Genomic DNA, 14,645 nt, shown 5'->3' with positions numbered 1-14,645 from the left:
GATTTTTAAACACATATACCTTTTTACCTTTTAAATTCATTCCTCTTCTTTCCTGACAATTTAAATCAATGTTCAAGTAAAAAAATGTTTTCTATTGTAAAGAATAATAAATACATTTTAATTTAATTCTTCGTTTTAGTTTCTAATTTCTTGACGAAGAATATTTGTGAAATATTTCTTCAAACTTATTATGATTAAAATTCAAAAAAAATATTCTGGCAAATCTAGAAAATCTGTAGAATCAACTTTAAATCTTATTTCAAAGTCTTTTGAATTTCTTTTAAAATTTTTGTCATGGAAAATCTAGAAGAAATAATGATTGGTCTTTGTTAGAAATATAGCTTGGTCCAAATTGTTATATATTCTAACAAAGTGTAGATTGGATTTTAACCTATTTAAAACATGTCATCAAAATTCTAAAATTAATCTTAATCAGGAAAAATTACTAATGATGTTCCATAAATTATTTTTTTAATTTTTTCAAAAAGATTCGAATTAGCTAGTTTTTCTCTTTTTTTTCGGTTGAATTTTGAATTTTAAAGAGTCGAAATTGAAGATAAACTATGTTTCAAAATTTAATTGTCATTTTTTTCGTGTTTTCTCCTCTTTTAAACCGTTCAATTAAGTGTAAATATCATTAATTATTAATAATAACATAGAGTTAAAGGTAAATTGAGCAAATTGGCTATTTCTGGCAATTTATTTAAGTGTGTATCAAACTGGTAGCCCTTCGCATTAATCACTACCCAAGAAGTAGCTCTTGGTTTCAAAAAGGTTGGTGACCCCTGCTCTAGTTAGTATCTATTGTGCTCAAGCTGTACTTTGTCTTTTGGTGCAAAGACACACAACTTGTTATCTTCCGCTGCAAGGTAGGAGTTGCCTCGCCGCAGATGTTTTCTGTCTTTCAGCCTGCTAACAGCCAAGGACGAATCCTTTAGAAGCAGCCTCAGCGATCTAACTAGGGAACTCCTGAATAAATAGAGGAGCGTGTGGGCTGTGCCTCAGAGCGTAGGGTGAGACTGTAACTGAGTGTGCAGCTCCATGCGTTCTCCTCATGGGCAAAATTGAACTCTGTCTTTATCTGATTACTTGCTTCTTCTGTTTAAAAGATAGTTGGGTGCTTAAACCTGACAACTTTTATTGTCTCATTCAGAACTGCAGAAGAAGAGTGTTCTTGAAAGTAAAAGAAGACAGCATAGACATGTTTCAACATGTCGTCTAAGCTTGTGCCTGCTAATTAGCCACTCTTGGCACTGATCGTGTATAGTCCTGGTACTGTTTTAAGTGGTGTGTGTGTGTGTGTGTGTGCGCGTGTGTGTGTGTGTTTACACACGAGAAAGGGAGCAGCTTTCAACTCACCATTGTGGGACATGCCCACTGACAGGCACTTCTGGAAACGGCAGAATTGGCACTTGTTGCGGTTCTTCTTCTGGATCTTGCAGCGGCGCTCACACTTGTCGTAGTCCAGCTTGAGACGGATGGTCCTCCGGAAAAAACCCTGGAAAAAAATGACAACGCGGTTAAGAATACCGGACATAAAATCAGGACGTCAAAAGGTACATCGTTGTATTACGGCTTTTAACCATCTGGGGACTTCAATTTATATTATCTTCAAAGCCAAACAGGAAATAAGAGTCCCAAATTTTTTAGGTTCTTAAAACATTTGGCATCTTTTTTTTTCTACTTTTTTTTGTTCAAATGTCTCAAAAATATCAATATTTGTTGTTGTTTTTTTTTCAAATTTGTATTAATTTCAGCCTTTTGATCAGATCAATCTCACAGCTTTAAATTGGTAACTAACTAACTTGTGATACAAATATATAATAATTGCCCCAAATTACACAATTTAATCAAAAAGGCCTTCAAAGCATTAAAATAAAAAAAAATACATTACATGGTTGGTATTTTTGTGTAGGGCTGCAGTTATGAAATTTAGGCAAAAAAAGTAAAAAAAAGAAAGAAAAAAAAAAAGAGAATCCAAAATGTTTTGTATGATATTTGAAAGATAAATAAATGATTAGATAGGCTCCAGCGCCCCCCGCCACCCCAAAGGGAATAAGCGGTAGAAAATGGATGGATGGATAGTCCTGTTTGGTTTTGGGGTATTGCTGAATCGTACTCCTGTGATGGAAAAAAAAACCCTCTTGGGAAAAATAATATATAATGTAACAACAAAGATTACGAGTCATACCAAAGACTATAACAATGGGAGCCATTACCTCCCTGCTTGGCACTCAGCATCAAGGCTTGGAATTGGGGGTTAAATCACCAAAAAATGATTCCCGGGCGCAGCCACCGCTGCTGCACACTGCTCCCCTCATCTCCCAGGGGGTGAACAAAGGGATGGGTCAAATGCAGAGGACAAATTTCCCCACACCTAGTGTGTGTGTGTGACTATCATTGAACTTTAACTTAACCATGGCCAAAATACAGCACCAAGTTACTGACAGAACCAAATAAGTCAGCCTTTGGCCCCCTGAGGGGTTCAACATGTTTTCTCTACATATTCCTACTAAATTATACAATAAATACATTTTATATAACACATTTAATAATATGTGTTATTGTCACATCAATTACAAATTACACTTGGAATTGCAGTCATAAACTCTTTAATAGACCGTATTTACAGTATATTATTCACATGTGAATAATGGTGTATAATAGACTATTTATATTATTCACATGTGAATAATGCTGTATAATGGACTGTATATATATTATTCACATGTAAATAATGCTGTATAAAAGACTATATTATTCACATGTGAATAATGCTGTATAATAGACTGTATTTATATTATTCACATGTGAATAATGCTGTATAATAGAATGTATTTATATTATTCACATGTGAATAATGCTGAATAATAGAATGTATTTATATTATTCACATATGAATAATGCTGTATAATAGACTGTATTTATATTATTCACATGTGAATAATGCTGTATTATAGAATGTATTTATATTATTCACATGTGAATAATTCTGTATAATAGAATGTATTTATATTATTCACATATGAATAATGCTGTATAATAGACTGTATTTATATTATTCACATGTGAATAATGCTGTATAATAGACTGTATTTATATTATTCACATGTGAATAATGCTGTATAATAGAATGTATTTATATTATTCACATATGAATAATGCTGTATAATAGACTGTATTTATATTATTCACATGTGAATAATGCTGTATAATAGACTGTATTTATATTATTCACATGTGAATAATGCTGTATAATAGACTATATTTATATTATTCACATGTGAATAATGATGTATAATAGACTGTATTTACATTATTCACATGTGAATAATGCTGTATAATAGACTGTATTTATATTATTCACATGTGAATAATGCTGTATAATGGACTGTATTTATATTATTCACATGTAAATAATGCTGTATAATAGACTGTATTTATATTATTCACATGTGAAAAATGCTGTATAATAGACTGTATTTATGTTATTCACATGTGAATAATGCTGTGTAATAGACTGTATTTATATTATTCACATGTGAATAATGCTGTACTATAGACTGTATTTATATTATTCACATGTGAATAATGCTGTATAATGGACTGTATATATATTATTCATATGTAAATAATGCTGTATAATAGACTGTATTTATATTATTCACATGTGAATAATGCTGTATAATAGACTGTATTTATGTTATTCACATGTGAATAATGTTGTATAATAGACTGTATTTATATTATTCACATATGAATAATGCTGTATAATAGACTGTATTTATATTATTCACATGTGAATAATGCTGTACAATAGACTGTATTTATGTTATTTACATGTGAATAATGCTGTGTAATAGACTGTATTTATATTATTCACATGTGAATAATGCTGTACCATAGACTGTATTTATATTATTCACATGTGAATAATGCTGTACTATAGACTGTATTTATATTATTCACATGTGAATAATGCTGTACTATAGACTGTATTTATATTATTCACATGTGAATAATGCTGTATAATAGACTGTATTTATATTATTCACATGTGAATAATTCTGTATAATAGACTGTATTTATGTTATTCACATGTGAATAATGCTGTGTAAGACTGTATTTATATTATTCACATGTGAATAATGCTGTATAATGGACTGTATATATATTATTCACATGTAAATAATGCTGTACAATAGACTGTATTTATATTATTCACATGTGAATAATGCTGTATAATAGACTGTATTTATGTTATTCACATGTGAATAATGCTGTATAATAGACTGTATTTATATTATTCACATGTGAATAATGCTGTATAATAGAATGTATTTATATTATTCATATATGAATAATGCTGTATAATAGACTGTATTTATATTATTCACATGTGAATAATGCTGTATAATAGACTGTATTTATATTATTCACATGTGAATAATGATGTATAATAGACTGTATTTACATTATTCACATGTGAATAATGCTGTATAATAGACTGTATTTATATTATTCACATGTGAATAATGCTGTATAATGGACTGTATTTATATTATTCACATGTAAATAATGCTGTATAATAGACTGTATTTATATTATTCACATGTGAATAATGCTGTATAATAGACTGTATTTATGTTATTCACATGTGAATAATGCTGTATAATACTGTATTTATATTATTCACATGTAAATAATGCTGTATAATAGACTGTATTTATATTATTCACATGTGAATAATGCTGTATAATAGACTGTATTTATGTTATTCACATGTGAATAATGCTGTATAATACTGTATTTATATTATTCACATGTGAATAATGCTGTATAATAGAATGTATTTATATTATTCACGTATGAATAATGCTGTATAATAGACTGTATTTTTGTTATTCACATGTGAATAATGGTGTAAAATAGACTGTATTTAAATTATTCACATGTGAATAATGCTGTATAATAGACTGTAGTTATGTTATTCACATGTGAATAATGCTGTATATAAGACTGTATTTATATTATTCACATGTGAATAATGCTGTATACTAGACTGTATTTATATTATTCACATGTGAATAATGCTGTATAATAGACTGTATTTATATTATTCATATGTGAATAATGGTGTATAATAGACTGTATTTATATTATTCACATGTGAATAATGCTGTATGATAAGACTGTATTTATATTATTCACATGTGAATAATGCTGTACAATAGACTGTATTTATATTATTCGCATGTGAATAATGCTGTATAATAGACTGTATTTATATTATTCACATGTAAAAATACCTAAATGTTTATTGTCTATTGTTAGCAAACTGTGGTGCTGAATTTCCCCCAGGGATCAATAAAGTACTTTCTATTCTATTCTCTATTCTATTTAAATTAAAAACATGACTTTTTACATTACTTTAAATTGTTTTTAAATGACTTCTAAATCATAGTAAAAACATGTTTTAATTACTGTTTAATAATGCTACACCCGAAAAGGCCAGTTTTCTTTCCTCTTCGTTATAACTCATTTTTTATTTGATTTTATTATGCATTGTGTTGTAAATCATGTTTTATTTTGGTATGATTTAACTTTATTTCACAGATACATTATTCTAATGACTTTTTTTATTCGCTGATTGGCTAATTTAGTGTGACAAGTGGGACTCATTTTGTGTTCAGTACCCCTAGTGGTTAGAGTGTCCGCCCTGAGATCGGTAGGTTGGAGTTCAAATCCCAGCTGAGTCATACCAAAGACTATAAAAATGGGACCCGTTTCCTCCCTGCTTGGCACTCAGCATCAAGGGGTTGGAGTTGGGGGTTAAATCACCAAAATGATTCCCGGGCGCGGCGCCGCTGCTGCCCACTGCTCCCCAAGGGGATGGGTCAAATGCAGAGGACACATTTCACCACATCTAGTGTGTGTGTGACAATCATTGGTACTTTAATCTTTAATCTTAATCTTAAATAGAGTTCTTTGCTCTTTAAAAGGAGGAGGGTGGTCAACCTGCGGCCCACGGGCTATATCAACTGCTAAAAACTAATTATGCCGCATAAACTGCTGTGAAAAGCTTATCAACAGACTCATCGACTTGTAATATATTCTCAATAGTACACATGAATATAACACATTTATAATTGTCCACATGAAAAGGTTTCCCCTAATTATTCCAGACTAAACCCAGCCTAATTAGCAAAAACCTGCAGCCAAAGTCCACCCAGAGAGCGATGTCATTATGAAGTGATGTCATTATTAAGTGATGTCATTATGAAGCCATGTCATTATTAAGCGATGTCATTATGAAGTGATGTCATTATGAAGTGATGTCATTATTAAGTGATGTCATTATGAAGCCATGTCATTATTAAGCGATGTCATTATGAAGTGATGTCCTTATGAAGTGATGTCATTATTAAGTGATGTCATTATGAAGCCATGTCATTATGAAGCCATGTCATTATTAAGCGATGTCATTATGAAGTGATGTCATTATGAAGTGATGTCATTATGAAGCCATGTCATTATGAAGCCATGTCATTATGAAGCGATGTCATTATTAAGCGATGTCTGAGCTCTGTAGAACTTGCACCTGGCTCGCTGACAACAAGCTATCCATCCACTTGGGTAAAACAGAATCCATCCTGTTTGGGTCCCACATCAAACTTAAGAGAGTCAATGACTTCAACATAAAAGTAGGTGACAGTGTCATCACCAGGAAAGATGAGGTCACCTACCTAGGTTCCATTCTAGAGGCTAACCTTTCCTGTGACAAAATGGCAACCAAGGTAATCAAAAAGGTTAACCAACGAACGAGATTTCTCTACAGAATTTCCTCTCTGGTCAACAAAAGCACCTTGAGGATTCTGGCGGGAACTCTCGTTCAACCCTTTTTCGATTACGCATGCACCTCCTGGTACCCTAGCACCTCCAAAACCCTCAAATCTAAACTCCAAACATCTCAGAACAAGCTAGTCAGGTTACTTCTAGACCTCCACCCCAGATCCCACCTCACTCCTACCCACTTCTCTAAAGTGGGCTGGCTCAAGGTGGAGGACAGAGTTAAACAACTTGCACTGAGCCTAGTCTATAAAATCCGCTACACCTCCCTGATACCGAAGTACATGTCAAACTACTTCCTTAACGTAAATGACCGCCATAACCACAACACCAGGGGGTGCTCCACTAACCACGTTAAACCCAGATTCCGAACCAACAAAGGTCTTAACTCATTCTCTTTCTATGCCACATCAATGTGGAATGCGTTCCCAACAGGTGTAAAAGTAAGGGCATCTCTATCCTCCTTCAAAACCGCAATAAAAGTTCACCTCCAGGCAGCTACAACCCTAAACTAACACCCTCCCCGGATTGCTAATAATCAAATGTAAACAATCAAATGCAGATTATTTTTCTTATGCCTTCTGATCTCTCTCTCTCTCTCTCTCTCTCTCTCTCTCTCTATGTCCACTACTTGATGTCCATACCCCCCCCCCCCCACCCCACCCCCCCCTCCCTCCCCACCCCTGATTGTAAATAATGTAAATAATTCAATGTGATTATCTTGTGTGATGACTGTATTATGATGATAGTATATATGATAGTATATATCTGTATCATGAATCAATTTAAGTGGACCCCGACTTAAACAAGTTGAAAAACTTATTCGGGTGTTACCATTTAGTGGTCAATTGTACGGAATATGAACTTCACTGTGCAACCTACTAATAAAAGTCTCAATCAATCAATCAAAAAAGTCATTATGAAGCGATGTCATTATGAAACGATGTCATTATTAAGTGATGTCATTATGAAGCGATGTCATTATTAAGCGATGTCATTATGAAGTGATGTCATTATGAAGTGATGTCATTATGAAGCGATGTCATTATGAAGTGATGTCATTATGAAGCGATGTCATTACGAAGCGATGTCATTATCAAGTGATGTCATTATGAAGTGATGTCATTATTAAGTGATGTCATTATGAAGTGATGTCATTATTAAGTGATGTCATTATTAAGTGATGTCATTATGAAGCGATGTCATTATTAAGCGATGTCATTATGAAGTGATGTCATTATGAAGTGATGTCATTATTAAGTGATGTCATTATGAAGGGATGTCATTATGAAGTGATGTCATTATGAAGTGATGTCATTATTAAGTGATGTCATTATGAAGCGATGTCATTATGAAGTGATGTCATTATGAAGCGATGTCATTATGAAGTGATGTCATTATGAAGTGATGTCATTATGAAGCGATGTCATTATGAAGTGATGTCATTATGAAGCGATGTCATTATGAAGTGATGTCATTATGAAGGGATGTCATTATTAAGTGATGTCATTATGAAGCGATGTCATTATGAAGTGATGTCATTATGAAGTGATGTCATTATTAAGTGATGTCGTTATGAAGCGATGTCATTATGAAGTGATGTCATTATGCAGCAACAGAAAAACATGTGAAGGCAAGTTGAGTAACTCTGAGCTGACAGTGTTACTGTACGTCGTACACTACACACACATCCATAATGTTGGGGCCGTGAGTTGCCAAAGCTGCTACTTAAATGTGAAGCATCACTTCTGCACGTTTGGGAGTGTTCCAGTTGACAAAAGGCAGGCGCGTCCATGAACTCATTGTACTGCAGACAAGCACAACGTTGCCATACTGCCATGAACATGAACCCCACAAACTATACTCCCGTGACAGTTTTTTTTTTTTTTACTGCGTGCGTGATTACAGAGATGATGTTTTTTTATGCAAGTTCGGCATTTGTGAGGAAATAACATCTGATGCACACGTTTGGTTACACTCAAAGACTCAACTCATAGTTCAAACTAGACTGGTAGGCCTGGGCTGATATTCAATAAGTCAATTAAACCACAATTTAAAAAAAATCAGTTCAGTTCCAGTTTATGTGGAACATACATACAATGTCATGCATCACACAATTCCACTTGTTTCATTACAGCACGTCCGAAAAGGAGTAGGAAGAAGCAGAGCTTATTTAATCCTACCATAGCAATGTATTCCAATGTCCTTGTTCTCTGTAACAGAACAGTGAACAAATAAATAATAAATGAATGATATACCATAGTAAACATACAAATATTAAAGGCCTACTGAAAGCCACTACTAGCGACCACGCAGTCTGATAGTTTATATATCAATGATGAAATCTTAACATTGCAACACATGCCAATACGGCCGGGTTAACTTATAAAGTGACATTTTAAATTTCCCGCTAAACTTCCGGTTGAAAACGTCTTTGGAGGATGACGTATGCGCGTGACGTTGAGAGATCCACGGAAGTGTTTGGACCATATTGGACACAATACACAGAGCTCTGTTTTCTTCGACAAAATTCCACAGTATTCTGGACATCTGTGTTGGCTGGCTGTAGCAACACAACCAGGAGGACTTTGACTTGGATAGCAGACGCGCTAGCGGCGAACTCACCTTGACTTCCTACGTCTCCGGGCCGCCGACCGCATCATCAAACGCTGGAACGCAGGTGAGCACGGGTGTTGATGAGCTGAGGAGGGCTGGCTGGCGTAGGTGGAGCGCTAATGTTTTTATCATAGCTCTGACGAGGTCCCGTTGTTAAGTTAGCGTCGTTAGCAACAGCATTGCTAGGCTTCGACAGGCGTCGAATACACATTAACCGTGTATTTACATGTCCAGTGTTTGGTTCGGTGTCTCCTGATAGTAGTATTATTGATCTTCTGTCTATCCTTCCAGTCAGGGATTTATTTATTTTGTTTTTCTATCTGCATTTGAGACAGATGCTATCACGTTAGCTCATGCTAAGAGCTTCGTCGATGATGGGTGAAGTCCTTCGTCGCGCCGCCAATCGCTGGAACGCAGGTGAGCACGGCTGTTGATGTAACCGTGTATTTACATGTCCATTGTTTAATAGTATTGTTGATCTTCTGTCTATCCTTCCTGTCAGGGATTTATTTATTTTGTTTCTATCTGCATTTGAGCCCGATGCTATCACGTTAGCTCCGTAGCTAAAGTGCTTCGCCGATGTATTGTCGTGGAGATAAAAGTCACTGTGAATGTCCATTTCGCGTGCTCGACTCTAATTTTCAAGAGGATATAGTATCCGAGGTGGTTTAAAATACAAATCCGTGATCCACAATAGAAAAAGGAGAAAGTGTGGAATCCAATGAGCCAGCTTGTACCTAAGTTACGGTCAGAGCGAAAAAAGATACGTCCTGCACTGCATTCTAGTTCTTCACTCTAACGTTCCTCATCCACGAATCGTTCATCCTCGCTCAAATTAATGGGGTAATCGTCACTTTCTCGCTCCTAATATCTCTCGCTCCATTGTAAACAACGGGGAATTGTGAGCAGCACTACCACTTGTGACGTCACGCTACTTCCGGTAGGAGCAAGGTATTTTTTATCAGCGAGCAAAAGTTGCGAACTTTATCGTCAATTTTCTCTACTAAATCCTTTCAGCAAAAATATGGCAATATCACAAAATGATCAAGTATGACACATAGAATGGATCTGCTATCACCGTTTAAATTTAAAAAATTCATTTCAGTAGGCCTTTAAATACATAAATGATATTTGTCTCAATAAAAAAAGGGTTGAAGATGTTGATCATCATTCTTGTTGTGTGTACTTTGTGAACACTTGTAGTGTGAACAGTCTCTTAAAGTGAATCATGTTGCTGCTTTCTTTCATTTCTTTACTTCATCCATTCCATCATTGAACTCCACATACTGATATACTAAAGGTCAGAAGTGTTGTACAAATGTTTTAAATTACATTTTATCTCTAAGTTTATATTTTTCCTCTTTTGTTGAGAAGAATTGTTGTACATTCTTGGCTAGCAAGTTATAGTTTGCATCATTTTACATGTTTGCTAATTCACCCATTCATTGAATTTTTTTAATATATGTGATTTAATAAATAAAATGTTTGTATGTTCTCTATATCCAACATGATGTATTATTATGATTCGTCTTTTTTGTAACACAGTTAATGAATGAAGTGTACTTTTGTAGTTATTTCCCATATTTCTACATAATAACTCAACTTATTTAGCTTATTCTAGTGGTGTTCCTCAGGGTTCACTTTTCCATCAGTCGGGCTATTCAACAGGTGGCCCACCAGTTCAGTTCAAAAAACCTGTGAAAGACTCACATTTTTGCAGAATGTTTAAGAGGCTCAACTAAATGTCTACTGTAGAGGACGCTGGAATATACAAGGTGAGAATAATAGTGAAGGCAGAAGTCTGATTCTTAGCTTTCTGGAAACAATTTAGTTGACTAGTTTTGCCTTCAGAGTCTTTTGCTTTCTGAAAATGTGGCGCCCTGAACAATTGAGTTGGAAAGCCCAGTTCTATGGCTATCATCACACTTTGCCTCACAGGTCGCATTCCGTTGAGGTACCAGAAGAAAAAGCAAAACACAAGTGCAGAATTCCTGATGACATGTGGGTGTCACTTGTATGACATGAGATGACATGTGGGTGTCACTTGTATGACATGAGATGACATGTGGGTGTCACTTGTATGACATGAGATGACATGTGGGTGTCACTTGTATGAGATGAGATGAGATGTGGGTGTCACTTGTATGACATGAGATGAGATGTGGGTGTCACTTTTATGACATGAGATGACATGTGGGTGTCACTTGTATGACATGAGATGACATGTGGGTGTCACTTGTATGACATGAGATGACATGTGGGTGTCACTTGTATGACATGAGATGAGATGTGGGTGTCACTTGTATGACATGAGATGACATGTGGGTGTCACTTGTATGAGATGAGATGAGATGTGGGTGTCACTTGTATGACATGAGATGAGATGTGGGTGTCACTTTTATGACATGAGATGACATGTGGGTGTCACTTGTATGACATGAGATGACATGTGGGTGTCACTTGTATGACATGAGATGACATGTGGGTGTCACTTGTATGACATGAGATGAGATGTGGGTGTCACTTGTATGAGATGAGATGACATGTGGGTGTCACTTTTATGACATGAGATGACATGTGGGTGTCACTTGTATGACATGAGATGACATGTGGGTGTCACTTGTATGACATGAGATGACATGTGGGTGTCACTTGTATGACATGAGATGACATGTGGGTGTCACTTGTATGACATGAGATGAGATGTGGGTGTCACTTGTATGACATGAGATGAGATGTAGGTGTCACTTGTATGACATGAGAAAAGATGTGATGTGGGTGTCACTTGTATGACATGAGATGAGATGTGGGTGTCACTTGTATGAGATGAGAAAAGATGAGATGTGGGTGTCACATGTATGACATGAGATGACATGTGGGTGTCACTTGTATGAGATGAGATGAGATGTGGGTGTCACTTGTATGACATGAGAAAAGATGAGATGTGGGTGTCACATGTATGACATGAGATGACATGTGGGTGTCACTTGTATGAGATGAGATGAGATGTGGGTGTCACTTGTATGACATGAGAAAAGATGAGATGTGGGTGTCACATGTATGACATGCGATGACATGTGGGTGTCACTTGTATGAGATGAGATGAGATGTGGGTGTCACTTGTATGACATGAGAAAAGATGAGATGTGGGTGTCACATGTATGACATGAGATGACATGTGGGTGTCACTTGTATGAGATGAGATGAGATGTGGGTGTCACTTGTATGAGATGAGAAAAGTTGACAGGATGTTGTCACCTTGCAGCCCTCGCAGGCGTGGACACCGTAGTGGTAGCCCGAGGCCCGGTCAGCACACACCCGACACTCCAGGCTGAGCAAGGAGGAGGAAGACGAGATGTCATCCTGACCCGTCGCCACACCGTAGATGACAGATGAGGGGCTGGAGGCGGGCGTCAGAGTGTCTGCAGAGCAAGAAACATTACAGTGTCATTACAGTGTCTTTCATCAATATATTACACAATATATTACATCATTATTATAGCATATATTCTATCATTATTATATAATACACTATAATTATTATAGAATATATTCTATAATTATTATAGAATATATTCTACCAAGTACATGTTTGGAGGCACTTGCCCTTTCAAATACATGACCTACATCACCTTCTTTCCTACCTACCCACCTACCTTTCCTTCTTCAACAGCCTTCCTTCCTACCTACCTTTCCTTCTTCAACAGCCTTCCTTCCTACCTACCTTTCCTTCTTCAACAGCCTTCCTTCCTACCTACATTTCTTTCTTCAACCGCCTTCCTTCCTACCTACCTTTCCTTCTCCAACCGCCTTCCTTCCTACCTACCTTTCCTTCTCCAACCGCCTTCCTTCCTACCTACCTTTCCTTCTTCAACTGCCTTCCTTCCTACCTACCTTTCCTTCTCCAACCGCCTTCCTTCCTACCTACCTTTCCTTCTTCAACTGCCTTTCTTCCTACCTACCTTTCCTTCTTCAACCGCCTTCCTTCCTACCTACCTTTCCTTCTTCAACTGCCTTCCTTCCTACCTACCTTTCCTTCTCCAACTGCCTTCCTTCCTACCTACCTTTCCTTCTTCAACTGCCTTCCTTCGTATACCTACCTTTCCTTCTTCAACTGCCTTCCTTCCTACCTACCTTTCCTTCTTCAACTGCCTTCCTTCCTACCTACCTTTCCTTCTCCAACTGCCTTCCTTCCTACCTACCTTTCCTTCTCCAACCGCCTTCCTTCCTACCTACCTTTCCTTCTTCAACTGCCTTCCTTCCTATCTACCTTTCCTTCTCCAACTGCCTTCCTTCCTACCTACCTTTCCTTCTTCAACTGCCTTCCTTCGTATACCTACCTTTCCTTCTCCAACTGCCTTCCTTCCTACCTACCTTTCCTTCTTCAACTGCCTTCCTTCGTATACCTACCTTTCCTTCTTCAACTGCCTTCCTCCCTACCTACCTTTCCTTCTTCAACTGCCTTCCTTCCTACCTACCTTTCCTTCTTCAACTGCCTTCCTTCCTACCTACCTTTCCTTCTCCAACTGCCTTCCTTCCTACCTACCTTTCCTTCTTCAACTGCCTTTCTTCCTACCTACCTTTCCTTCTTCAACTGCCTTCCTTCCTACCTACCTTTCCTTCTCCAACTGCCTTCCTTCCTACCTACCTTTCCTTCTTCAACTGCCTTCCTTCCTACCTACCTTTCCTTCTCCAACTGCCTTCCTTCCTACCTACCTTTCCTTCTTCAACTGCCTTTCTTCCTACCTACCTTTCCTTCTTCAACTGCCTTCCTTCCTACCTACCTTTCCTTCTTCAACAGCCTTCCTTCCTACCTACATTTCTTTCTTCAACCGCCTTCCTTCCTACCTACCTTTCCTTCTCCAACCGCCTTCCTTCCTACCTACCTTTCCTTCTCCAACCGCCTTCCTTCCTACCTACCTTTCCTTCTTCAACTGCCTTCCTTCCTACCTACCTTTCCTTCTCCAACCGCCTTCCTTCCTACCTACCTTTCCTTCTTCAACTGCCTTTCTTCCTACCTACCTTTCCTTCTTCAACCGCCTTCCTTCCTACCTACCTTTCCTTCTCCAACCGCCTTCCTTCCTACCTACCTTTCCTTCTTCAACTGCCTTTCTTCCTACCTACCTTTCCTTCTTCAACTGCCTTCCTTCCTACCTACCTTTCCTTCTTCAACTGCCTTC

The 14,645-nt window shown here is 36.8% G+C and overlaps 1 protein-coding gene and 1 long non-coding RNA gene across 2 annotated transcripts in view; one reads left to right on the top strand and one right to left on the bottom strand.

Moving 5' to 3' along the window:
* Positions 1-14,645, bottom strand: part of pparab (peroxisome proliferator-activated receptor alpha b) — a 111,641-nt gene that overhangs the window by 29,699 nt on the left and 67,297 nt on the right. The window contains exons 3-4 of the mRNA XM_062061239.1: positions 12,724-12,887; positions 1,360-1,498 (exon numbers count right to left, since the gene is read on the bottom strand). Coding sequence (XP_061917223.1) covers positions 1,360-1,498; positions 12,724-12,887 — 303 coding nt within the window. The remainder of the gene's footprint in view (positions 1-1,359; positions 1,499-12,723; positions 12,888-14,645) is intronic.
* LOC133658815 (uncharacterized) lies at positions 9,418-13,125 on the top strand. Its single transcript, XR_009827534.1, has 3 exons — positions 9,418-9,529; positions 9,801-9,882; positions 12,731-13,125. It is a non-coding gene; the product is annotated as an uncharacterized LOC133658815 (long non-coding RNA).

The sequence above is a fragment of the Entelurus aequoreus genome, linkage group LG10, assembly GCF_033978785.1.
Source record: "Entelurus aequoreus isolate RoL-2023_Sb linkage group LG10, RoL_Eaeq_v1.1, whole genome shotgun sequence".
NCBI lineage: Eukaryota > Metazoa > Chordata > Actinopteri > Syngnathiformes > Syngnathidae > Entelurus > Entelurus aequoreus.
The sequence above is the reverse complement of the archived record's forward strand: the minus strand, read 5'-3'. Positions and strand labels throughout refer to the sequence as shown.